Genomic DNA, 25,408 nt, shown 5'->3' on the forward strand with positions numbered 1-25,408 from the left:
GGGTCGCGACCCCTTTGGCAGTAAAACGACCCTTTCACAGGGGTCGCCTAAGACCATCCTGCATATCAGATATTTACATTAAGATTCATCACAGTAGCAACATGACAGTTATGAAGTAGCAACGAAAATAATTTTATGGTTGGGTCACACCATGAGGACCTGTATTTAAAGGGCCAGAAGGTTGAGAACCACTGGTCTAGTGAATGTGGAAATTGTTAGGCTCCCAGTTTTGGATGAAATGATATATTTGGGGAGTACAAAATGGCTGCTACATTTTGCTGTAATAAACTGTTTCTATGGTACAGAAAGCCTCATGTCTTCTTTCAGAATATATACATGAAACAATCGCAGGCTAATGTGTTAGCTTGCAAATAAGGCAGCTAAGATCCTTCACTTATTTTGACCTAACAATGTACATATACATATTTCAAAGCAACCTTCATAATTGTACAGGAGCGACTTTTATACAGTTAATTAACATCTGATAGAATGCTCTAACATTTTGGGGCAGTGAAAACAAAACAGCCTTATTTTTCATGGTATAGGAAGAAGCTATCAGTATGTAAACAAGTAGAAATGATCCACCCAAAGACTCTTTGGGTATCTTCTCAAGAATTCTCAGGATGTGTGTAACCAGGATAGATGAAAATTTAAGATGTATTAAATATATACTATGTGCATATACTACGTTGGCAATGTAAGGAAATGTGGACAACGTGAGAAGTATTGCATTAAAAGGGCATGGCAGATGACAATCTATCGAAAGAAATAGATAATTGATATAAGGTGATAAAAAGGTAAAAATATATAGGGGTATCAGAAATCAATGATGAAAAATTAATCTTGAAAAATGAGAGATAAAATATTTGGGGAGAATAGGGAGAATCAAGCTGGGGATTGACACTGATTATGAAGAATACTAGGGGTTTATAGAAAACTTTTTAGTGGGTCATCCCTGCCACCTTGTAAGGCACCTTATTAAGCAGGATCAATCTCGGGGCTTTGTTAGAAGATGAACAAACTACTGCTTTTTTTGTTTTAAATCACACATATTACCATCTTCTGAAATTCTGGAAGTTCTCACCAAGAATCAGTTATTCTAATCACTATTTTCACATACTGTGGAAATTGTTAAAATAAAAATGTTAAACAGATTTAAAATAACAAAGATTTCCAAGTTCTTCTAAATAATAGTTAGCATTTTAAGGTAAGAAATAATAGAACTTTCATCATGAAAATTTTTATTAAATTACAGTATAGTACAAGTTTATGTCCTAATAACAAGATTTTAATCTTTAGGGTAATGTGATATTAAAATGTACTTGGCCTCATTATTTCTTGAGTTTCTTTTGAGCAGCTTTCTTCTTGACCATCTGTAATCGCTTCATGGCATTGAGCTGGGATTCTTGTGAAGTCGGACCTTTAAGGGATGCCGAGGTAGAGCTGCTTGATTCTGAAGTGGTTTTGCTGGTGGTGCTTCCGCTAGGCCCCGATGTCCCACTATTTCCATTTCCACTTAGTTGGCTGCTGCTTCCTGGAACTAAACTACTTGGACTAGGAAGACCTACTTTGCTAACATTGTCACAACTAACTGAGCGACTAAGGCCAGTTTTGCCCAAAGTTAGAGGTGGAGGTGGTTTCAATGGTACAGTGGGTGAAGTGTTGTTACTGGAACCTAATTTGGAACCTATTCCACCTTTGGATGATGTTGCCAGACCAGTCAAACCCACAGGCTTCTGGTTAGCTGCTGAGGTAGCAGGTTTCCCACTATTGTTTTGGGTTGTTGAACTCAATTTTGCTGTTGATGGACCAGCAGAAGTAGTTTTGGCTGCAAACGCTGCCCATCCAGTTAGGCCACTAGTTACTGAAGAGGAAACACTGGTGCTAGAAGAATTTCCTGAAATAACCCCAGATGTCTGAAAAAAAAAAAAAAAGTAAATAAAAGATAAGTATTACTTAAAGCCAAGTATATTTAACACCTAATATAATATTCTGAATATATAACAAGTTTAATTGTTGGACTTTTTTACAAAAGTAATAACTTGGGAAATTTAAATCACACCACCAAAATTAAGTTCTTTTGTTCTGTTAATTCTCATCCAAGGATATGATTTTTAGAGAGTGGAAGGAAGGGGGAGACAGAGAGAAATAAATGTCGATGTGAGAGACACACATCAATTGAATGCCTCCAGCATGCTCCCAGACCAGGGCTGGGAATACAGCCTGCAACTGAAGGATGTGCCCTTGATCGTAATTGAACTGGGGACCCTTTAGTCTACAGGCTGACACAATTATGAATTGAACTTCTCATTGGCACTCTTTCTACCTTCATTTATTGTTATTTTTTCAATCCTCACCTGAGGCTATTTAAAAAAGAAAACTATTTTAGAGAGGAAAGGAGAGAGAAACATCAGTGTGAGAGAGAAACATCGATTTGCCCCGACTGGGATTCATCGAACCAGCAACCCAGGTATGTTCCCTGACTAGGAATCAAATCCACAACCTTTTGGTGGACGGATGACACTCCAACCAACTGAGCCACCTGGCCAGGGCTACCTTCAGATTCTTAAGAAGATTCATGCAGAGATAAAAGCATTACGAATAGTATCTTATTTAAAAATAAGATAGTTATTATGTTTAAAATATATCTAGTTGTCTTTTAAAACTGAAGTTCAAAAAAGTTGATAAAATGATTTCAGTTCTTACAAAGTAGCCTTCAATACTGTTTGCATGTAAACATTTTTAATCAATGTGAAAAATAGTCAAAATAGAAAGCTCTGATATCTTTGCTTTTTAAGGGGAGGAGTCTAGATTTTTGTTCACATATTCTGAAAATGATAGGATTTTTACAATATCATGCAATCACTATCACATAAGTTTATCCAGAGAAGATAAACTACATAAATTATATATTCCTAGAGAAATGAATATAGGTAATGAGAAAAAGTTACTCAAGGAAGCTAAAAGACACAGGTGCAGTAAACTTTTAATTTTCAGTTCTGAAAGATCTAATTTTTTTCCTTTTTCTTTCTGTTAAACATAAAACTGTCTACCATATGGCTAAATGATCTTTCAACAGACTTCATGAAAGAAAACCCATCTGAAGTAATTAAAAAGCCCAATACTTATGAAGTACAAACAAGAAAGCAAATTCTGTATGCATGGCATTTTATTTTAATGGCTTGCTGATACTGGTATTGCTTTTCAGTGACAGATGGCTTACAACACTTGAGGACACGCAAATGTAAAAAACACAATAATGGATATCAGGAAATTCCTTACTACTTTAGTGTATAAATTTCTCAACTGTTTTTAACTATAAATATTTTCTTGCCCATTATCCTAGTTAGAAAGCCTATTACTCTTTATATAAGAATGAGAACAATTTTTCTCATAGTGAAAATTTACCCACTTTTATCATAAATACAGCAAAATCTCTTAAGCAGAGCAAACATGATAGTCAAGGCCTTAATTGATTTGCCATAAAATGATTTCCCGTTGGATTGCCTAAAAATAAACTTTAGTATTAACAGGTTAGCATAAAAATCTACCTAAAAGTGTCTTCAATATAGAATACAGCAACTCTAATTACTTTCAATAAATTATTCCTAACTCTATTCCAATTCACCAAGTTTCAATGTAACAAATCATTAATAGATATCCCTTGGATATCAACTCTTCCCTAGTATATTAAAAAACGATCTACAAATAAAGTTATTAGTATCTTTCTCAGATTACTTTATATTTACATTCTTTATCATCATCCCAAGGTTCTGGATCTTTGTTACTTATACAGCAGTCACTCAGAATTATATAGTCAACTTTAGGTTTTTCTGGGGTTAGCTAGTATTTTTTTTCCCATCATTAGTACTCTGCTTAGAAATGGGTGTAACTCAGTAAAGTCATTAATTATGTTTTAAAATTAGATTGTAAAGTATTTTTATTCCATGAAATCAAGATGTCAGGATATTAATAATAATGTAGTGTGAATTCAAGGATGCAAACCTAGGAATGAGAAAGGTGATACTCTCACTAAATAACCTGGCCCCTTAGTATAGAGGTAGGTACCATGAAAGTTTGTAATCCTATCCTATATAACAAAAGCCTAGGTGGTGTCACGCCCTTGTGCGACGCCCTCACATGATGCTGTCACAAGATGGCCACCCTCACGTTGTCACAAGATGGCTGCCACAAGATGGCAAGCAGGGGAGGGCAGTTGTGGGCGATCAGGCTGGCAGGGGAGGGCAGTTGGGGGCAATCGGGGGCCATCAGACTGGCAGGAGAGGGCAGTTGGGGGCGATCGGGCTGGCAGGGGAGTGGTTAGGGGCAATCAGGCAGGCAGGCAGGCGAGCGGTTAGGAGCCAGCAGTCCCAGATTGTGAGAGGGATCCCAGATTGGAGAGGGTGCAGGCTGGGCTAAGGAACACTCCCTCCCCCCCATGCACGAATTTCATGCATTGGGCCTCTAGTAAAAAGTAAAAAAAAAAGACAAAGCAAGAAAACTTCAATAGCTAATAGGTAGGGAGAAAAAAGCTATGAGGTCAATCAGCTCAAGTAATATGAGGAGCAAAACTGTTGCTACTGAGGACAGAGGTATTTAGAATTTAAAGCAAATTCCTGATGGCGATTAAGTGTCTGACTACATAAAATTTGGAATAAAAAATATATCACAGTACTCATTACGTTGAAATACAGTTGAATATTTAAAAGTGTTGTGATCATACTAAAAGTATAGACTCAGACAAATTATTTTTATCATATTAATGCTTTTATACATTTTATTAGTTTCTAAACAGTAAAGATAATAAAAGCTTTAAAAATTATTTATATAATTAGAGATTAAATAATTATTTAAAAATTTTAAAATAATTTTTACTTAATGTTAATAGTAATGCAAGCATAGTTTCCAACCTATGGCCGTTTAGTATATAAAAGTTCCTCAATATTTTTTCAAGTAACTATTGTTTAATCAACTAAATTAAAATAAAAACGAAATCTTAGATAATCTTAGATAAAAATGAAATGTACTATACCTTGACTTCTGTTCTCTTAAATGCTAGAAAAGTTGTCTCTTGTTTGAGTTTAGTTTCTGGTTTTTTAACCAATGGATCTTTGACAGCGGGAGCTACAGAAACAACTGTGGGAGCTGGTTTCTGTGGTGGCTTCTGAGTTTTTTGAGCCTGTAGAAATTAGTATAAAATTAAATTAGCTGTAAAATCTTACTTGAATGCACAGAAAAGACAATAAAAAAACTATCACAGTACTCATTAAGTTGAAATATAGTTGAATATTAAAAAATGTTATGATCATACTAAAAGTATAGACTCAAATTATTTTATTCATATTAATGCTTTTATACATTTTATTAATTTCTAAACAATAAAAATAAAATTTTTAAAAATCATGCAGATTAAGGTTAGCTAAATACCATTTTAACAAGACAAATCAAATTGTTTTTTAAAAAAAGGAAAATCACAAACTATTTGTAACTGTAATGCAGTACATTTATTTCTTATTATGGCTGGGTAAGACTTAGGAGTTTCATTCTTGGGGTTCAGGCATAAGTCTCTGGGTAATTAGAGTGAGTTAAAAGTAGTTCAGATCAATTATATCGTTTTAAATACAGACTTGGAAGAAAAATTATTAGTGATAAGTGAGGGAGCTTTTTAAGGTTTTTCCACACTATAGAAGTAGGCACATTGAATTCTTAGAGAAAGCTCACAAATACAAATTATAATGTTATTAAAGACAAATTTGCATCCACTGTTCCTTTACAAGCATATTCAGTTTTATTTTGACCAATAAATATTTTTTTCTTATTTTATATAACTAGGTATTCTTTTTTTTTTTTTTTTTTACCATATGATCTGTTTCAAATGTGGGTTATGGGGATCAATTACAATCATGTAAGTGTTTAGCATATTGTATGAAATATGTTGAATGCTGACAATATTAGTTACTATTTATTCACTATAATTATTTACAAATGATAAGGAATTTGGAAGAACCCATCCACAGTGAATGGAGAAAAATGCTCCCAGCCATATAATTGTCTCTGACAGTCCTAATAAGGTCATACAGGACTATACCAGGGAATTTATTAATAATTTGTTCCCACTTCTGGAAGTTTGAATACAGACTGTTTTATCCTTGTTTGGAGCTTTTTGTGGAAACTTCTTGTGCTGTGGGTTGATGTGTTACATATAATTTTGGTCCTTAAGTCTCAATTCATCCCATTTTTTATCACATATTTTCCACCGAAAGTGCACCTACTTTCAAACATCATTTATAAAGTAACATTCAGGTCAAGAATATGGTAAAGAATGCTGAAAGACTATCCATGGTAAAACATCTCCTACCTGCAAGAAAGGAGGGCCATCTCACTACTGTAAAACCATGTTATGAGAATGCCACTCTCAGAGTAAATCAGAAACACATGGTTCTGTAACTACAGCTTTCCATCTTACACATCCACCCACCCACATCTACTGTTCCAGAGGTTAGGCTCTGAAGACTGACCTAACATGCATGCTTTAGCAGATGAAGATTCATTACAATGAAGCCCGGACAGGACCTCTGCCTAGGAGCCATGTTTAGTTCTGCTTCCTCTATTTCACCTAGCCATCTTAGAAGTATAATAAGAAATGCCCAGAAGCTCTTGTCCTTTGTTAATAATACTAGTTTAGGGAACTAGTATTAAATACTAGTTTATTATCACTGACTCAGTGCTGATCAACAAAGGCACTATAATTTTCATTGGGTGACTACCTCAGACACTGCAGAAAGTATGTAATTCTCCACTCAGGGCAGTAATAGCCAGTAAAGCAGCAATCACAAATACCACATATTTCTAAATGCTGCTGAGTAGGTGTGTATTATTACTGAGACAGAACCACCGCAATAAGTCATATGAGTGAGTCTTTTAGCTAGTGCTGAGGCAAAACTCATTTCCTGGTAGAGAAAAAATTTTAGAATTGAAGAATGACCTTTGACTCTGCCAGATACTACCACAACATTCTTATCTAGGTCTTCCTATAACAATGTGTACTGAAGAAACTGCCCTAGTTGGAGAAGTTAGTGCAGGGAGGAAAGAGATATAAGATGCTACTTATAGTACCTTTGTGATAATTTGGAGAGATAACCAATGCATGTATGAGGATCTTACTGTAAGCAATTATACTTAGAATGACCGGATTTAGCATCCCCAATGTTTCCAGGTTTCTTCTTCTTATAAACCTTGTTACTGGATCCAGATAATCAAGCTAACTTCAAATCATGCCTTTTGGTTTACCTCAGGTACACCCTTGCTGTAGTCTAATCATGTTCTAACATTAGTCATGGCTCCCCATTGAGTACTCTGACTATTGGACACACAGACTAAACTTATTGATTATTGATTTCTGGTACTAATCCTCATTTCCACCATTACACATATCTTAAAATGAGAACAACAGAATGTAAGACATGTCCAGTCCTGAATTATGCTCTGGTGCTATGCCAATGAATAAGACATGGTCTTATTGATAAATAAATTGGGCATTTGATTTGCAAAGATGATAAAGAATAAAGGGTGTCCCAGATGAAGAGAATCTGAGAAGTAAAACAAATGGGGACATGAAAGTTCACTACATACTCAGGGAATGATACACTTAGTCTGCCATGGCCAGAATGTATGGGATATATGGTGAAGTGGTAGGACAGGATACAAAACTGGACTTGTGTCAAAGAGAGAAGGCCCATATATATACCCTAATGAGTATAATCTCATTCTATCAATAATCAAAAGCCCCTGGGTATATTTAAACAGATAGATTAGATAAATATTGCAGTGAGTAAAGTAGATTGAAGGGAAGCAAGAAGACCTCTTAAGAGGATAAAGCAATGGACAAGAAATGAGAGATTTGTGGAGTAGGGTAATAAGAGCAAAATAAACAGATATGAGAAATATATAAGAAGCAGAATTAAACAACAAGATATGGAATTAAAGGAGGTACGAAGGATAATATTTTCTAATTGAAGCAATTGGGGGGAAAATTGAGTGGAGAAGAGAACAATTTTAATTTTTTTAAAATATATTTTATTGGTTTTTTTACAGAGAGGAAGGGAAAGGGATAGAGAGTTAGAAACATTGATGAGAGAGAAACATCGATCAGCTGCCTCCTGCACACTCCCCACTGGGGATGTGCCCGCAACCAAGGTACATGCCCTTGACCGGAATCGAACCTGGGACCCTTGAGTCCGCAGGCCGATGCTCTTTCTGCTGAGCCAAACCGGTTAGGGCTAATTTTAAAGACATTAAACTTAAAGTAACTGAAAGCTATCCGATTAGTTGCCAAAATTGACTCCAGAAAGAGAGAACTATAAACATAGATTTGGTGTAAAATAAATCATAAAAAATGGGGACCAAAAACTTAGAGAACAGTGATTATTTTATTAAGATACAGTGAAATAAAAATAATTAGTTATTTTGTCCATTACCAATTCTTAGTAACTACATCTGTCAATGCACACACAAACACAGCCTTTGTACACATTACAAGTGTAATGGTCTAAGCTCACTCAGGAACAGACATTTTCAATATTTCCCTACCAGACTCACCAAAGATAGGCTTTCTATCTCACCACTTCCCACAATGCATTATAGTATTTTTAAATGTTTAGAAGTACATTGAAATACTAATAAGAAATATTCATATGTTATGGATCTCCAATCCTGTTTGTTTGTTGCTATATTAGAATAAGTAAAAGCTGAACAGAGAAAAGTGCATATTACCTGGTCTGGTCTTTAAGTTAGTCGCATAAATAAAACATATACACTTCATAAACAAACATTTAAATAGTCAGCTTTATGATTTATTTTTCAATATCATAATAGTTCACATTTTTATCTTGAAAAGCCATATCAACAAAAATACTGACAGAGACTGTTTAAAATAGAGAAAAATTATTCTTACCATTTTTTTCATTTGTCTGGTACATCGGGCACAATACCACACCAGGCGAGGGTCATTCACTTCCTTGTCTGTCACTTGGGGCTTATGGCAATCTTGGTGGTAGAGGTTATGGCACTCTTGACATTCTACTAATTGATTACCAGATGCCACTGTCATTTGCCTAAGGAAATATAAATAACATTAAAAACTGCACTTATTTGACTGCATGCAACAATTTAAAGCCATTCTAAGGTGGTTTGGGGAAAGTTTGATATATAAAAGACAATTAAAAACACCAGGAAACAAAAAAGCAAAATAACAAACCCCAAGATGTAGCCTATACAAACACTTCCTTTCTTTTAAAGCTTATGCTCACCATTAATAAATATGTAAGATGCTTTAGCAACTACATTTGGGTATATTCTCCCTGCCTTTCTCTTATAATATTTTTTATTTCTCCTAGAAGTAGTAGACTTTGGCTAGTCCTCCAACAATCTCATAACATTTTTTTTTGTACCTCTGTTAAATTCCTTTTTATTTGTTACTTACATGTTGTTCTATTATCTTCATTGATATATGACTTGCCTAAAAGTGGGAACTGGACCTAACATATAGTGCCTAGCACATTACTGTGCAGACAAAGATGTTCAATAAATAAATGTCTTATCAACTGAATAAAATGTTAGCAATATAAAAATCAAGTAAGTATAAATTCCAATAGCACAAAAAGCAATCATCACATATTAGGTCTCCTGATGGAAGGTTACAGTTACTAATTCTCTCCCTATTATTACTTTACAATTTATTTCTTTATTTAAAAATAATAACCGTCATGGTAGATAAAGGGTGAAATAAATGTATATGAAAACAGTGAAGCCCTAACAAATGATCCCATTCAGAAGTACATATAACAAGATCAGGTCTAAAATTTACAAAATTTATAGTTATTTACTTAGTCCCAGTACACCAGAATTTAACATTTTCATGAATAAAACTGCAAAAAAAATAGCAATCTTCTCTGCTGTGCTAGGCAGTGAAAGCCATTAGTAATTAAAAATATAGCCGTGGCATCGAAGAGTTTAAAATCTAAGTTGTTCTGGTTTTTTAAAAAGTTTAATTAAATTTATTGGGATAGCATTGGTTAATGACATTATATACAGTTCAGTTGTACAACTCAGAAATCTTTCTTCTCAATATCTACCCGAAAAATTTGAAAACACTTATCTGTAAAGATATATGTACTGCTGCTATAGACAAACATAATTATCTATGTTTTTATACCTATGTATCCATGTTTTAAACAATACTCAGAATAACCTTTGTGACCCATTGATTTCATTCCATTATCCTTTGGAAAAGATTTAAAGGTGTTTTAAGAAGTGTTATATATATATATATGTGTGTGTATGTGTGTGTGTGTATATATATATGTATATATATCAGTTCAGTTTATAAGTACTATCAACCATTCAGGGAAAAGAAAAGCAACACTGACTTCTTAAAAACAATGATGGAAATAATTGAGTCTGCTGAACAGACTCTTTCTCACTAAAGAATAAAGCAATAATTGCTTTCTCTCTAGAACCCAAGAATGCAGAAAATATTACTAATAATGTAAGAGATTAAAGATGCCACAGTCAGGAAAATAAAATATTAGACAATTTTCAAGATGTTAAATTGCTATATTGGCAGTTCATAGGGAATAATCTACTTACCTCTTACCCACATACAAATAAGAAAAACAAAATAAAAAACACTCAATAATTGGTCTGACATTTTATTTAGTTGTTTGCTCTTTAGAAAGAAACAAAAACATCTGTGGCAAGGCACAACTTACCTACAAACAACACAAGCCAATCCCATCTCCATGGCAAAATCATCTGCACTGGTCTCCTCAAAACTGGAAAGGTCAGCCATAGCTAAATCCCTACTGGTTTGCACGGTAATGGGAGAGGACCGTGTCTCTGGTTTCTCCAATCTAGGTTTCTTTGGAATGTCAACTCCTTCAGTGGTGTCTGATTTCATCTATAAAAAGCACCCAATCAGAAAGTAACATGTTATAATAAACTTTAAATCACTGAGAGGCAGATAGGCAGCATGCAATGACCAAGTCCATTTGACAGATATTTTTACATAGTTAGGGACAAACATACTAGTACACACTAAAGATCTGTAGAAGATTTATAACAAAATCATAATCAGTATGTTAAAAGAAACCAGCAAGGTAGAAATAAATAAATTAGAACAGCTTACTATGTACCTGTATTTTTCTTTGTCCCCTCGACATGGGAGTTCGACCAGGAATTTGACCAGGGGGCGGGGCTGGGCGGCCAGCCGTGGGAAGGGAGGCCCTGACCAACTGGGGGTGGCAGGCAGCCAGGAGAAGGGAGGTCCTGGCCAGCAGCTGGCAGCTGCTAAGGACCCTACCCGTGCGCAAATTTCATGCACTGGGCCTTTAGTTTATAATAAAAACTCTCAGCAAAGTGGAAATAGAGGGAACATATCTCAACATAATAAAGGGCATATATAACAAATCCACAGCTAACATCATACTCAATGGGAAAACTTAAAGCATTTTCCTTAAGATCAGAAACAAGACAGGAATGTCCACTTTCACCACTTTTATTCAACATAGTACTAGAAATCCTAGACACAGAAAACAGACAAGAAAAAGAAATAAAGGACATCCAAATTGTAAAGAAACAAGTAAAAGTGTCATTATTTGCAGATGACATGATAGTGTAGTATATAGAGAACCCTAAAGGTTCCACCAAAAAGCTACTAGAACTGGTAAATTCATGAAGTAGCAGGACACAAATAAATATCCAGAAACCATTTGCATTTTTATACATCAACAATTAACTATCAGAAAGGGAAACTAAGAAAACAATCCTATTTACAACTGCATAAAAAATAATAAAATACCTAGGAATAAATCTAACCAAGGATGTAAAAGACCTGTACTCAGAAAACTATGACACTAAAGAAAGAAACTGAAGAAGATACAAATAAATGGAAGCATATACCATGCCCATGGATAGGAAGAATTAACATTGTTAAAATGACTCTATTATCCAAAGCCATCTGTAGATTCAATGTATTTCCTATCAAAATATCAATGAAGTATTTCACAGAACTAGAACCACAAAAGACCCCAAGTAGTCCAGCAATTTTGAGAAAGAACAACAAAGTTGGAGGTATCATGCTATCTGGTATCAAACTATACTACAAGGCCACAGTAATCAAAACAGCATGGTACTGGCATAAAAATAGACATATAGATAAAAGGAACAGAATAGAGAGCCCATCAATAAACCCATACCCATATGGTCAATTCATATTTGACAAAGAAGGTAAATCAGTCTATTTAATAAATGGAAAACTGGACATATACGTGCAAAAAAAAATGATAACAGACCACCTTCTTACACCATACACAAGAATAAACTCGAAATAGATTAAATACTTAAATGTAAGACTCAAAACCATAAAATCCTAGAAGAAAATATAGACAATAAGATCTCATACATTTTTATTCATAATATTTTTTGTAATATATCTCCGTGGTTAAGGGAAACAAAAGAAAAAATAAACAAATGGGATTACATCAAACTAAAACGTTTTTGCATAGCAAAGGAAACCATCCACAAAATGAAAAGATATCCAACTAAATGGGAAAACGTATTTACCAATGATGCATCTGGTAAGGGATGAAATGGGCAAAGGACCTGAATGGACACTTCTCCGAAGAGGATATAGATGGCCAACAGACATATAAAAAGATGTTCAAAATTATAAATTATCATTATAAGGCAAATTAAAACCACAAGGAGATATCACCTCACACCTGTCAGAATGGCTATCATCAAAGAATCAACAAACAAGTGTTGGCAAAAATGTAGAGAAAAGGGAACCCTTGTTCATTGTTGGTGGGAATGCAGAATAGCAGAGGAACTATGGAAAACAATATGGAAATTCCTTAAAAAATTAAAAATGTAACTGCTATATGACCCAGTGATTCCACTCTGGGTATAAATCCAAAGAAACTTAAAACACTAATTCAAAAGAATATATTCACCCTGTGTTCACTGCAGCGTTATTTACAATAGCCAAGCTATGGAAGAATCACAAGTGCTCATCAATAGACAAAATGGATAAAATAGCTGTGGTACAAAAGCCATAAAACACACACCATGAAATCTTACCATTTGTGACAACATGGATGGACCTAGAGGGTATTATGCTAAATGAAATAAGTCAGTTAGAGAAGGACAAATACCATATGATTTCACTTATATGTAGGATCTAAAGAACAATATAAATGAACAATCAAAACAGACACAGACACACAGATCCAGAGAACAGACTCATGGTTGCCAAAGGGGAGGGGTGTTGGGGGCTGGGTGAAAACAGTGAAGGGATTGAGAAACACAGATTGGTAGTAACAAAATAGTCACAGGGATATAAAGTACAGCATAGGAAATATAGTCAATAATACTGTAATAACTATGGTGCCAGATGGGTACTGGAAATACTGGGGGAAACACTTTGTAAAGTAAATGATTGTCTAAGCACTGTGCTGTACACCTGAAAGTAATACAAATAATATTGAATGTAAAACTATAATTGAAAAAAAGAACTATACTAATAAAAGGGTAATATGCTAATTAGAGCAGGTTGACCGACTTCCTTCAAGACAAAGCCAAAGTGGCAAGGGCGGAGGCAGAGGCAGTTAGGGGTGATCAGGCCAGCAGGGGAGCAGTTAGGGGGTGACCAGGCTGGCAAGGGGGCAGTTAGGGGGCGATCAGGCTCAGGCTGGCAAGCAGAGGCAGTTAGGAGCGATCAGGCAGGCCAGCAGGGGAGCAGTTAGGGGGAAGCCAGACCGGTAGGGAGCAGTTAGGGTGCAGCCAGGCTATCAGGGGAGCAGTTAGAGGGTGACCAGGCCAGCAGAGGGGCAGTTAGGGGGCTATAGGCCGGCAAGCAGAGGCAGTTAGGGGCGATTGGGCAGGCAAGTAGGTGAGTGGTTAGGAGCCAGCGGTTCCGGATTATGAGAGGGTTCAGGCTGGGCTAAGGGACTCCCCCACCATGCATGAATTTCGTGCACTGGGCCTCTAGTAGTAAAATAAAATATACTGAAAATAAATAAATAATGAACTATCTACCAGTCAAGGAGACTTAACACTGCTATATTTGCTTCAAAGTAAATTCTGTCTCCTAGCTTTAAGATATAAATATTATAGATACACTTGTCAGATTGGCAAAAATTAAATAATATGGCAAGACATGGAGAATTTGGCACTCTTACATTTTTTTGGTGAGAGAATATATGTAATATACTTTGGATAGAAATCAGCCTAGTAATGTTGAAGATGTACCTGTACTATTACATCCTTTGATACAGGTATACAACCTATTGAAGCTATTATCATGTGTGCAGAAATAAGTATAGAGCAGCTTATTGAAGCTCCACTATAACAGAGAAAAAGGAGAAATAGCTAATTATTCATTTGTTAGGGAATGGATAAACTGGCTTATTCATGAAATGAATATTATATGGTAACTGAAATATTCAGCTCTACATGTATCAACATAGGTAAATTTCAAAAGCACATTGTTGAGTGGAGGAAAATGTAAGTTAACCAAGAATGGAGGTGTACACACACACACACACACACACACACATACATACAGTATAGCATTTATATAAATTTAAAAGCACAGCAAACAATACAATATAGTTTATAAATAGGCAAAATATTTATTAAAAGTATGAAAACATATGGGAATAATATACCCCACCTTATGGGGAAGGGTTATTAAATTTTAATAGTTATTACTAAGTGCTAAAATATTAAAAATTAACTATGTGCATAAATCATTCAAAATTGATAATCCAAGAATTATTTGTAGGCTTTATTAAGGTACATGCCATTTTGTAACAAGTTTCACATTTAGTCATTTATATCTTTACTTTTTAATTTTTATTTATTTCTTTACTCTTTACTTTTTCCTATCTTTTCTTGTCAAGTGTTTCATTCAGAATATTTGAGTTGTGGAGTAAAGTTTATACTTTAAATTAGTACATTCCCTGGCTCAAATATTTGTTGGCAATGACTTCAGTAAATAGTTCAAAATATTTCCAAATGTTACTCATTTTTCAAAAAGAAAATCAATGTCTATAATTATCAAAATATACTTACTGAAAGGTCATTATGTACTTTTTAGGCACTATTACTAAAAGAAGTAAGCACACACTATTGTTTCTGCCTACAAAGGACTGATTACCCTGTTTAATTATTTCTACTAGATTAAAATAAAATCTTACTTTATCAGCAGTTCTCTTCTCAGCTTCCTTCTTTACCTTTTCAGTTGTGAGAACCTTGCCATTATTATTGCCAGAAGGAAGACTGGATGATGTTTTGGGCTCTTGCTTACTGGAAATAGTTTTTGTGCTTGCAATTTTGGGTGGCTCCACATCCTAAAAGGTGAAATAAAAGGATAACCATGATTAAATATTTAGATTTAACACATCATAAAGAAGTAGGTCATAAATCTAAACAACCTTCAGTTGAAAATTAAGACATCATGTTGTGACCAATGTAACGTCCTTTACTTTAAATAGCTTTTATGAGAAATAATTGATATATAAACTGCACCTACTTAAACTGTAAAATTTGATAAGTCACATCTGCAAAACTATCACTACAAGCAATCTTTCATCCTCCAAAGTTTCCTTGTGGCCCTTTATAGTTACTCCTAGAGGTATCAACCTAGAGAAACTATTCCCTCCCATCCTCAGACAACCACTGATCTGCTTTCTATCACAATGAATCAGTTTTTATTTCCTAGAAATTATATGCTGAATGGTAGTCCATTTAGTGGATATATCACAATTTGTTTATCTATTACCTACTGATGGACATTTAGGTTGCATAACATTTGGGGCTATTACAAATAAGTTTTTGTGAATATTCATATACAAATCTTCTGTGGGCATATACTTTCATTTCCCTAGAATAAATGTCTTGGACTGGAATGGCTGAATCATGTGATAAGTGTATGTTTTTAACTTTTTAAGAAACTGCGAAACCATGTTCCATAATGGTATACCACTTTACATTTCCACCAGGGGTAAACAACAGTCCCAGTTCCTTCACATCCTCACCAATACTTGGTATAGCTAATCTTTTTAATTTTAGACATTCTGATAGGTATACACTAGTATATTACTGTGAATTTATCTACATTTCCCTAATGACTAATAATATTGAACATTTTAAGTGCTTATCTGCCATACATGAATTTTCTTTGGTAAAGTGTTAAAAAATTTTGTCCCATATTTTGAAAATGGGGTTGTTTGTTTTATTATTGTGTCTAAAGAGTTCTTCATAGATTTGGGATACTAGTCCTTTATCATTTACATGATATGCAAATATTTTCTCCAAGTCTGTGGCTTGTTTTTTCATTTTGTTTTAAGCTTCTAATCCTTGCTCTTACACTGAAGTTTTGCTAATATATATGCACCTCGCCCCTTCCCACCAAAGGAAAGCATTTCCCTATTCTAAGTAAAACATCTGAATGTGGTCTATTTTTCTATGATATTACAGAAAAGTATAAAAATTTAAATGGGAATGCTACTTATCATCTTCAGAATAGTGGTGCCTCTGCAGAGGAAGAAATGAGAAATGGGCTTTAGACTCACTGGTAGCAGGGCTTGATTTACTCTTGAGCTGATTGTCTAGACTGGGGTTGGAAAACTAAAGCCTGTAGAATAAATCTGGCCTGCTGCCTGCTTTCATAAATAAAATTAGATTAGAGCACAGCTATATCCACTCATTTCTGTATTATCTATGGCTGCCTTCATGCTATCATGCGGAATTAGATACTGTGACCGAGACCATCTGGCCCACAAAACCTAAAATATTTACTATTTGATTCTTTTTAAAAAGTTTGGTGACTACTCCTGTAGACCTAAAAGTGATGGAGAAAATGTCAATAATGTAGATTAAATATGAAAGTGTATTGTGTGGCCCTGCTCAGTGGTTAGAGCGTCGGCCTGCGCACCTGAAGGTCGCAGGTTTGATTCCCAGTCAAGGGCACTTACCTGGGTTGCAAGTCTGATCCTTGTCCAAGCTAAGAGCACATATGGGAGGCACCCAATCGATGTGTCTCTGTCATATCGATATGTCTCCGTCTGTCTGTCTCTCTCCCCTCTCCCTTCCCACTCTCTCTAAAAATCAGTGGAAAAAACATCCTCATTCCTCAGGTGAGGACTTTTTTAATTGTATTGAATCTACAACATAAAAAACGGAGGAGACAGTCTTGCAGTATTTGAAAACTATCATCTAATTCAGCAAAGAAGTTGCTCAGGTCATCAATAGATGACTTAAGTTCATTATTTAAACTTCATTATTTAAGATTTGACTTTCTGATGTAAATGAAAATATCAACCAATGTTTACGTTAGAACTACACTCGAAGAGCTGGCTGTTAGTGTTCATAAGCACACCACTGTCTCCAGGTGACTCTTATGCACGCTGAAGTTTGAAAAGCTCTGGTATAAATCATTCTCACACAATTTTAGAGATGGAAAGGTTCAGCTGAAGGCTAAAATTAAATGAACCTGTGCTTTTAAAATACCCCTCCTTCCAGGGCCTTTTCTCTAAATAACCAAGAGAAGTAACTTCTAGCTAGAAACCTAAGGACAGCAGGCTTTTTAATCCCATATTTTCCTGTACTTCAGTAAACTTCCTTTTGTTTTAGAATATCACAATACTGCTTCTTTAGTAATAATAGGTTTTTCCTACTTGGAAAATACCAATACTTAGAGTAGAATAATCTTGGGCGTGTTTTGTAGAGTTGCATTAACTTGGTTGGTTTGCACTCAATGAACCTACCAGAATGAGAATGGTAGAAAAATGAGGTCACAATAAAATGTCCCGAGAATTGTAGAGCTAATGTAAAAAGAAGGCTGGGGGCAAAATACCACTGTTTACTTGGGTCCTGAGCCCGACATCTAGCCCTGTCTTGAGTTTGAGAATCTGGATTAGACTGAGCTAGCTCTTTAGTTCTGTCCCCACCTTTTCAGTTTGGTATCTAGGTTCACAGACCTGGATGATTTGGAGTTCCAGGCTAGAGGTTTAGAAGGGTATGAGAGAATGCCTTAGAAGGTATTAGAGAATATAATAGCAATTATTCACTAAATGGGTATTGTGTACCTCATAGATACTACACTGGGTGACTTACACACTATATATTTCTTTTATATTCACAACTTTGCAAGACAGTTCTTATCATCCCCATTTTACTAATAAATAGTCTAATGAAATGAAGCTACTATCTACCTCAGTTTCCTTATTGTAAAATGAGGGAAATATATAATACCCATCTCAAGGACAGTTATCACAATTAACAATAATTATACACATACACCACTCAGAAAAGTACCTGGGACACAGTAAATGTTAGGATATGTTTCCTATTATCGCACAACTAGTAAGAGGCAAGTTGGGATTTAAAACAGGTGTGTGTGGTTCCAAACTGTCTATTCTTTACACATAAAGCTGCTTGGTCACTTTGTTATTATTATCAGGATTGGAGCTATGCAGTTCTCATAGTTCACCCATATCTCCTTCCTCCTTAAATTTTCCTACACAAATATTCAATTCACTTCAATGCAAAACCCGTGTCCTTCTACTTCATTTTTTTTGCCCCTAAAATATTAAAAGATAATTACAAGCAAGTTACAGTTTTATTCAGTAGCTTTAAAAAAACCCTCTGATCATAAAGAATTTGAAATTAAAATTTATCATAAATAAGTTGGTTTCTATACACAAAAAATAGAACAGACTATCCCTACACCCAACTAATTTTTCTATAACAGTTCTCTAAAAGCTTGAAGAAAACAAAATTAAAGACTATAATTCCTTCATGCCACAGGAAAGATCATTTTGGTAGAGAGAACTATTTTAAGATGGTCTAAATGTTAAAACTACTGCCACAGGCCTTAAAACTCCCTCTGAGCTTTTTATTCATATAGGTACCTTTTGAGATGGACGATAACTTGAGTCAATGCCCCGAGCCAAAGATTCATCAAGTAAGGCTTTTAGCTTTTCAGCAGAATCCTTACTCTTTGAATGTAAGAAGCCTAGTGCTTTCAAAAAAATGGGATCAAGTTCCAAGTTCACGGTGGCAGCCATTGCAAATACCTGAAAGAAAAAAAGAGGGAGGTAATTTAGAGACAATGAGTAAAGTTTATCTACAGTTTATTTTGTTTTTTATTTTTAATATATATTTTATTGATTTTTTACAGAGAGGAAGGGAGAGAGATAGAGAGTTAGAAACATCGATCAGCCGCCTCCTGCACATCTCCTACTGGGGATGAGCCCGCAACCCAGGTACATGCCCTTGACCGGAATCGAACCCAGGACCTTTCAGTTCGCAGGCCGACGCTCTATCCACTGAGCCAAACAAGTAATGCTGTGCTTATGATACAAAACTGAAAATATCCAAAAGGTTATTACAGAAAGAAATATCCTTCTGAATGGCATATCTAGTTCTTTTTCCCTGAAGCAAGAGTTAACAGTTTTCTGTATATGCATATCTAAGTTTTAAATCCAGATGAGCTCCTCCATGCTACAAAGACCCCTCCTAACTTTATTTTAAAATATATACTTACAGATATGCAAATGTATTTTTTCTGGGGAGAAAGAACCTATCTTTCATTTTTCAAAAGGCCAATGACCACCCTCCTCAATCCAAATTAAGAACCAGTGAAGAAAAGGGTATCTAAATTTGTGAAAATAGATACTAAGAAAAATGTTAAGGTATGATTTTCATTCATTTTTATGACCTATTTAGCCATAAGAGCCATTTTATTAAAACACAGTGATTAGCTTTCCAAAAAAGTTAAACCACTATGCTTTAAATCCTTCTCTGGGACTCAATAACTAGCCTTCCTTTAGCATAAGAATGTTACCTTTCTAAAAACCCAGGAACATTTTCCTGACTTGTGCTTGCCATTTTCAAATTGATTTCATAAATTAGAGATGACTTTTTTTCTATTATTTGGTATTGTTAGTTAATAAGACACACACATTTTTTGAGATTCTAGATACTAATAAAACATAGGATGGATATATCTATTTATCTATCTATCTATCTATCTATCTATCTATATGTAAAATAAAACAAATATACACTTACAGTTCCATACACATGAACTTGATGTGTTAAAGTTTATTTTATATAAAAATGTCTTCTCAACCCTTATTTACATGACAGGGGAAAAAAGATTTAGTGTGGTAGCAGGGTAATGGTTAGAGGACGCATTTCTGCAGCTCACCTCAGCTATCTCTCTGTCTCCTTAGTTCTCGTCTCCAATCTTGAATGTCTCAAAAAAGCATACTAATGATAATCTCATTGGATCACATTTAGATTGTGGTATCACATGCCTTAACCTACTTTTAAAAAGCAAGGTCTCTGAGGGATGGTGCTATATCTACCTATAGTGCCTATGATAATGCTCTGTGTCTAGGAGCTTAAAAATAGTAAAGATATACATCAAAGGCTTATGAAGTTCTGAAATGTTAAAAAGTTTTCGTTTTCCATTAATACCAATGCTATCATGTGCTTGCTTCTACTTCTGGTTGTCACTTTTTCAAATATTTCTCCAGGCAAGGAACTGTTAGAATAAAAACATACACTATGAGTTCAATCCTTTGATCAATATTCTGGGGCTTAAAATCTTCTACCCTCGAGGTTACTATTAAAATAATGCAACACACTTGCACTGCTAGAGTGAAGAATCTGTCAGCAATTCCACAGTAACCTCTCATTTCCAGGAATTTATACAGGCATTAAACTTGCTATAGGTTGAATCTTGGCATATGAAAGCTCAGCTTGACAATGGATTTTACTTGTGCCTTCTCCATCCACTTCCCGCCTAAGCCCTCTCCAACTCTGACAGGACACACACACACTGAGCTTTTTTTTTTCTTTTTAAGTTTTCTAGAAGGTATTAGGTATCAATTTGATAGCCTCAAAATTATTGTCAAATTCTGTGCTCCACTAAAACATCTGAATCACCCATGAGAAGACATCCAAAGGTAAATACCAAAAGGAAAATAACCTACAATAATCTACCTCAGCCATATTAATAAGAATTTAACAAAAACTGAGAAGCAACCTTTGTCTTTTTTTAAAATTGTATTAAGCATACATCACCTATATATAAGAATAAGTACAGAAAGGTTATTTTAAAATTTGCTCATGGAGCTGGTCATCATATATATTCTGAGGAGAAAACAGCTCCTCATTAAAATATCCATGATGAAAAGGGTAAAACTGCCACTCTTCTTGAGTACACAGCCTACCTAGTCTTTCTATTGACCTAACTTTTCATTGTTAAAGAGCACAGTGGTTTACTTATGCAGAACAATGTCTTGTGAGATACTGACCAAAGGATTGATAGTTAAAGGAATCCTTATAGAAAACTAGAGAAATCATTACTTAAAACTCTATGCTGAAAAACAGAAGCAAAGTATTTACTGTTATGCATTTCCATAATCAGAGATTAAAGGTTTACATTACAGGCTAGTGGCAAGAGTCAGCAACTACATTATAAGGCTAAAGGCTTGCTGAAACCGGTTTGGCTCAGTGGATAGAGCGTCGACCTGCGGACTGAAAGGTCCCAGGTTCGATTCCGGTCAGGGGCATGTACCTGGGTTGCGGGCATATCCCCAGTAGGAGATGTGCAGAAGTCAGCTGATCGATGTTTCTCTATCATCGATGTTTCCAACTCTCTATCTCTCTCTCTTCCTCTCTGTAGAAAATCAATAAAATATATTAAAAAAAAAAAAATAAGGCTAAAGGCTTTGTATCCCTGCAGTAAATTACTAACATGTCCCTCTAGCCCAGTGGTCTCTGCTGTGGAATACAAGAAAAATATTAGAATTTCTTTTTCTTTTAAAATTTTTATTAAAATAAAATATTAATACGCAGTTATAGTAGTATATGCATAAATTGATAACTAAATACACTCATATGGCTATGTGCTCAAATTTTTTTTGTTCTTTTACTCAATGATGAGAAAAGTTTGGAGGCAAGTGCTTTAGCCTACCTAGCAAATTCTGGTTTCCCTCAACAACTCCCCCCCCTAACCCCCATCTAATCACCAAACCTTAAGTACATCTTAAATTCATCAACCCTTATTACCACCACCCTAGAGACCAAGCTACCATCTCCATCTATTACCAACCCCATAGCAATAGCTCACTAGTAATCACTCTTTCCACAACCACTCTTGTCCCCTCCAAATCATTTCATATCACTCACTTGCTTAAAATGCTCGTTAAACTTCTCACTGTCCAAAGGTTAAAGAACAAGATTCTTGACAAGGTCTCCAATGTGCTATATGACCTGATAGCACATGTAAAGCAGTTATGACAGAACCTGGCACAGAGCACATGCTCATTAAATGTTACCTAGCACCTCAAGCTATTCCCACTCTGTTGTATCCACATGACTTACCGGTATTTCAAATCTTTCAACATATCTTTTTTACCTCAGCACTTTAGTAGAGTGTCCCATCCCCCATCTTATTCATTCTTCAAGTCTCATTTTCTGCACATATTCTTACCGGTCCCAAAACATCCTGTACTTATTTATAATAGCTACTACACTGTTAATTATGTAAAGGGTGTTTGTCACCCTCATTAGAATGTCAATGCCCATGAGGGTCAGCACTACCTACTGCTGTAAAGGTAGTCTAGCATTGTGCCTGACAGATAGCTGGTACTCAGTAAATGCTGACCAAGTGAATATGTTATCTACTTCCTCTTTCAAAAAACCTTCTCCTCCTTGAGTTCTATTATATTCAGCTTTCCTGGTTTTCCTCTTCTATCTCTGACAACTCGTTCTCTGGCTTATCTTCTCACCCTTGTTTCTCTTGGTGTTGCACAAGTATCTGTCCTTGTCCATCTTCATTAGTTCTGGAACCGATTTCTTCCTTGGCAATTGTATGCACAGGGGTGGGCAAAAGTAGGCTTATAGTTGTTCATATGGAAAAAGACAGGTAGGTGATGATTATTGCACTAGCTTTATTAACTCTCATGTACTCACAACTATAAACCTACTTTCACCCACCCCTGTATATCATGTTTCCAACTATCATCTCTAGGCAGAAGATTTCGCGTTTTCCCCCACTTCAATCTTTCTTTTAAACTCAAATTTCACATTTCCAATTGCTTCATAGAAATGTCTGCCTGCTTACCCTAATAGTATCTCAAATTCAGTGATGACTAAAATTCAGATAATGAATATCTTCCCCAAAAGTTTATCGACCTGCAATTTCTTTCAGTAAATGACACAACTCTCCATTACTCAGGCCTGAAACCTAAATCTCTCTCCTGAGTCCTCCCCCTGCTCCTTATAGACAAACAATCAGCAGTCCTTTCCTGTGGATTCTGACTCTGTAACATTTCTCATATTTTCTCTGTTTTTCACTTCTGCTGCTACTCAAATTTGGGTCTTTGTTAGCTTTTTTTTTTGTAGTACAACAATAATGTAGCATTCTCCTTGACTTCAATATTGTCGCCATATTAATGTTCCCGAAACGTATTTTTTATTAAAATGTTTTCCTTCCTCAAAAATTAAGGCTTCCCATAGCCTTCAGCATAAAGCCCAATTTCTTGGCCTAGCATTTAAGATTCTTGACTAGCGAAAAGAATTTAACTCTTCATCTTGATCTTCCTGACAACAGAGCCACTAGCTGGCCTCGCCACTTCCCATTTTTCTCTGCCCCGAAAACTTTTTAACCATTTTTGATCTCCAAATCCTATGAAAACCCAATTCAAACACAACTTCTCATGAGGACTATACTCACAGTTGGTGTGTCCTTCTCCGCCCCCAATACCACCAATAGTCTCTCCCTCCTAGTATGTCTTTTAGTGCTTTATCATGGTACTGGGACTTTCTAACTTGAACTATACCCCCCATCCCCCCGCCGCCCCCCCCCCCCCCGAAAAAGCACCAAAACCCCCGTTATACTCTCTATACAACTCAGAGTACTTTAAGGGGAGAGTTTATATTTGCTTTGCAAAGTACCAAAAATAATGGCTACAGAATTAGTAAGCAATCAAAGTCAAGTGTAATGGCTTTTTCTCTCCTACTCAATTCTAATCATTTCCAAAGTCCCTTCACAACAACAACAAACCCTCAAACCTATCACTACCCTCCTGCTCCCCGGAAAAAACAAAAACAAAAACAACCACACACACCCTAAATAACAGTAAAGTAAAAGTGAAACTAAAATACCTTCTTCACGACTGGGGACTTGTACAATGTTTCTATCTGCAATACCTTCTTCCCAATCCTTCATCTGGCTTCAATTCATTAATCCCACTCACTGGACTGTAAACTCCATGGGAGCAGGGCCTTTTTTTGTTTGTTTGTTTAATTCACGGTTATACACCTAGTGCTTGGTTCCTGACAGGTACTCAAATATCTTTATTGCACGAACTACTACGTTTTTGATGAAATAACACCTTCTAGGGCTTCTGTGACCTCTCCCACCTAAACTGGACCTGCACATAGACTAGTAACCACATACTCTCTCCTGGACCGCCTTTCCCACCCTGCAGGGCGCTCTTAAGCCCAAAGCTGATCATCTGCACGTGCATGCCTCCACGCAAACCCACTCAGCAGGAGTGCAACGTTAGGGCTGCCCTCCCACAATGGCTCGAGAAAGCTCTGCCCTCGCTGCCTCTGCAAGGTGCACCCCTTTCCAATGAATACGTGTCCTTGTTAAAGGTGCACCCCTTTTGATCCCCCCGCTGAGTTCTCGGCCCTGGGCTACATCGATACCTTGGGGGCGCGACTAGGAAGGCGGGAGGGCATCGACCCCCCAGCAGCCTAGGGGCAGAGAGCCTGAGGGCGACAGCGGGCGCTCAGTGGGAATGTCAGTCCTCCGCTCAACGCCCGGCACTCCCAAGGCCTAGCACCGGGGAAGGATCTTGAGAGGGCGCCCCAGAGAAGACAAGAGCCACGGGCCGAGGGAGCGGGAAAGTCAAGTCACCAAAACCCTCGGAGGGAGGTTCGAGACCGGGTTCCCAGGGCTGAGCCTGCGGGCCGTGCCCTCCGCCCGCGCGCACCCCCCGTCCCCCAACACCGCTGACGGGGGACAGCGGCAGCCGGGGGCGCGCGATCCCCCGCAAATTAGATTTCCCGGCGACTGAGACCCCCAGGGAACTCCTCTCCCACCTCTTCCCTCGCAGAGGTCTCGAGCCTCTCCCCCACCCCCCCGAGGCGGCTGGGAGGGGTCGCCCGTCACCACTCACCACTCCGCCCGGCTACTCTGTCCTTTCCCGGTGGAGCCTTCCGAACTGCTTCCGGCACCGGGCTCTCCGACAGCGGGGAACAAAGGTTTCCGGGGCACCATCGAGGGGGAAGCGTTTTGGCGGTGCCACGGGAGGAAGTG

General features: G+C 36.5%; 1 protein-coding gene across 3 annotated transcripts; it reads right to left on the reverse strand.

The window, feature by feature from the left end:
- Nucleotides 1–1,224: 1,224 nt before the first annotated feature.
- Nucleotides 1,225–25,401, reverse strand: INTS12 (integrator complex subunit 12). Of its 3 annotated transcripts, none has more exons than XM_059661666.1 (7): nucleotides 25,269–25,401; nucleotides 18,975–19,139; nucleotides 15,258–15,410; nucleotides 10,770–10,957; nucleotides 8,954–9,113; nucleotides 5,033–5,179; nucleotides 1,225–1,916 (listed from the first exon to the last, which is right to left on the reverse strand). In XM_059661666.1, exons 2-7 carry the CDS (start codon nucleotides 19,128–19,130, stop codon nucleotides 1,332–1,334), a joined length of 1,389 nt encoding a protein of 462 aa, XP_059517649.1. In that variant the 5' UTR covers nucleotides 19,131–19,139; nucleotides 25,269–25,401; the 3' UTR covers nucleotides 1,225–1,331. The 3 variants fall into 3 exon arrangements, with proteins under 3 accessions (XP_059517649.1, XP_059517640.1, XP_059517659.1); XM_059661657.1 differs by having other exon boundaries at nucleotides 25,192–25,332; XM_059661676.1 differs by lacking the exon at nucleotides 25,269–25,401 and adding an exon at nucleotides 24,247–24,390.
- Between the last annotated feature and the right edge of the window lie 7 nt (nucleotides 25,402–25,408).

The sequence above is a fragment of the Myotis daubentonii genome, chromosome 1 (genome assembly GCF_963259705.1).
Source record: "Myotis daubentonii chromosome 1, mMyoDau2.1, whole genome shotgun sequence".
In the NCBI taxonomy this organism is placed as follows: Eukaryota; Metazoa; Chordata; class Mammalia; order Chiroptera; family Vespertilionidae; genus Myotis; species Myotis daubentonii.

What these genes read in the sequence shown, in the direction of transcription:
- INTS12 (XM_059661666.1), bottom strand. Translation starts at nt 19,130, where the DNA reads ATGGCTGCCACCGTGAACTTGGAACTTGATCCCATTTTTTTGAAAGCA. An exon ending in GTTATCGTCCATCTCAAAAG is followed by an intron (nt 15,411 to 18,974) that starts GTACCTATATGA and finishes TTCACCTTTTAG; the next exon opens with GATGTGGAGCCACCCAAAAT. An exon ending in TTGGCTTGTGTTGTTTGTAG is followed by an intron (nt 9,114 to 10,769) that starts GTAAGTTGTGCC and finishes ATATTTCCTTAG; the next exon opens with GCAAATGACAGTGGCATCTG.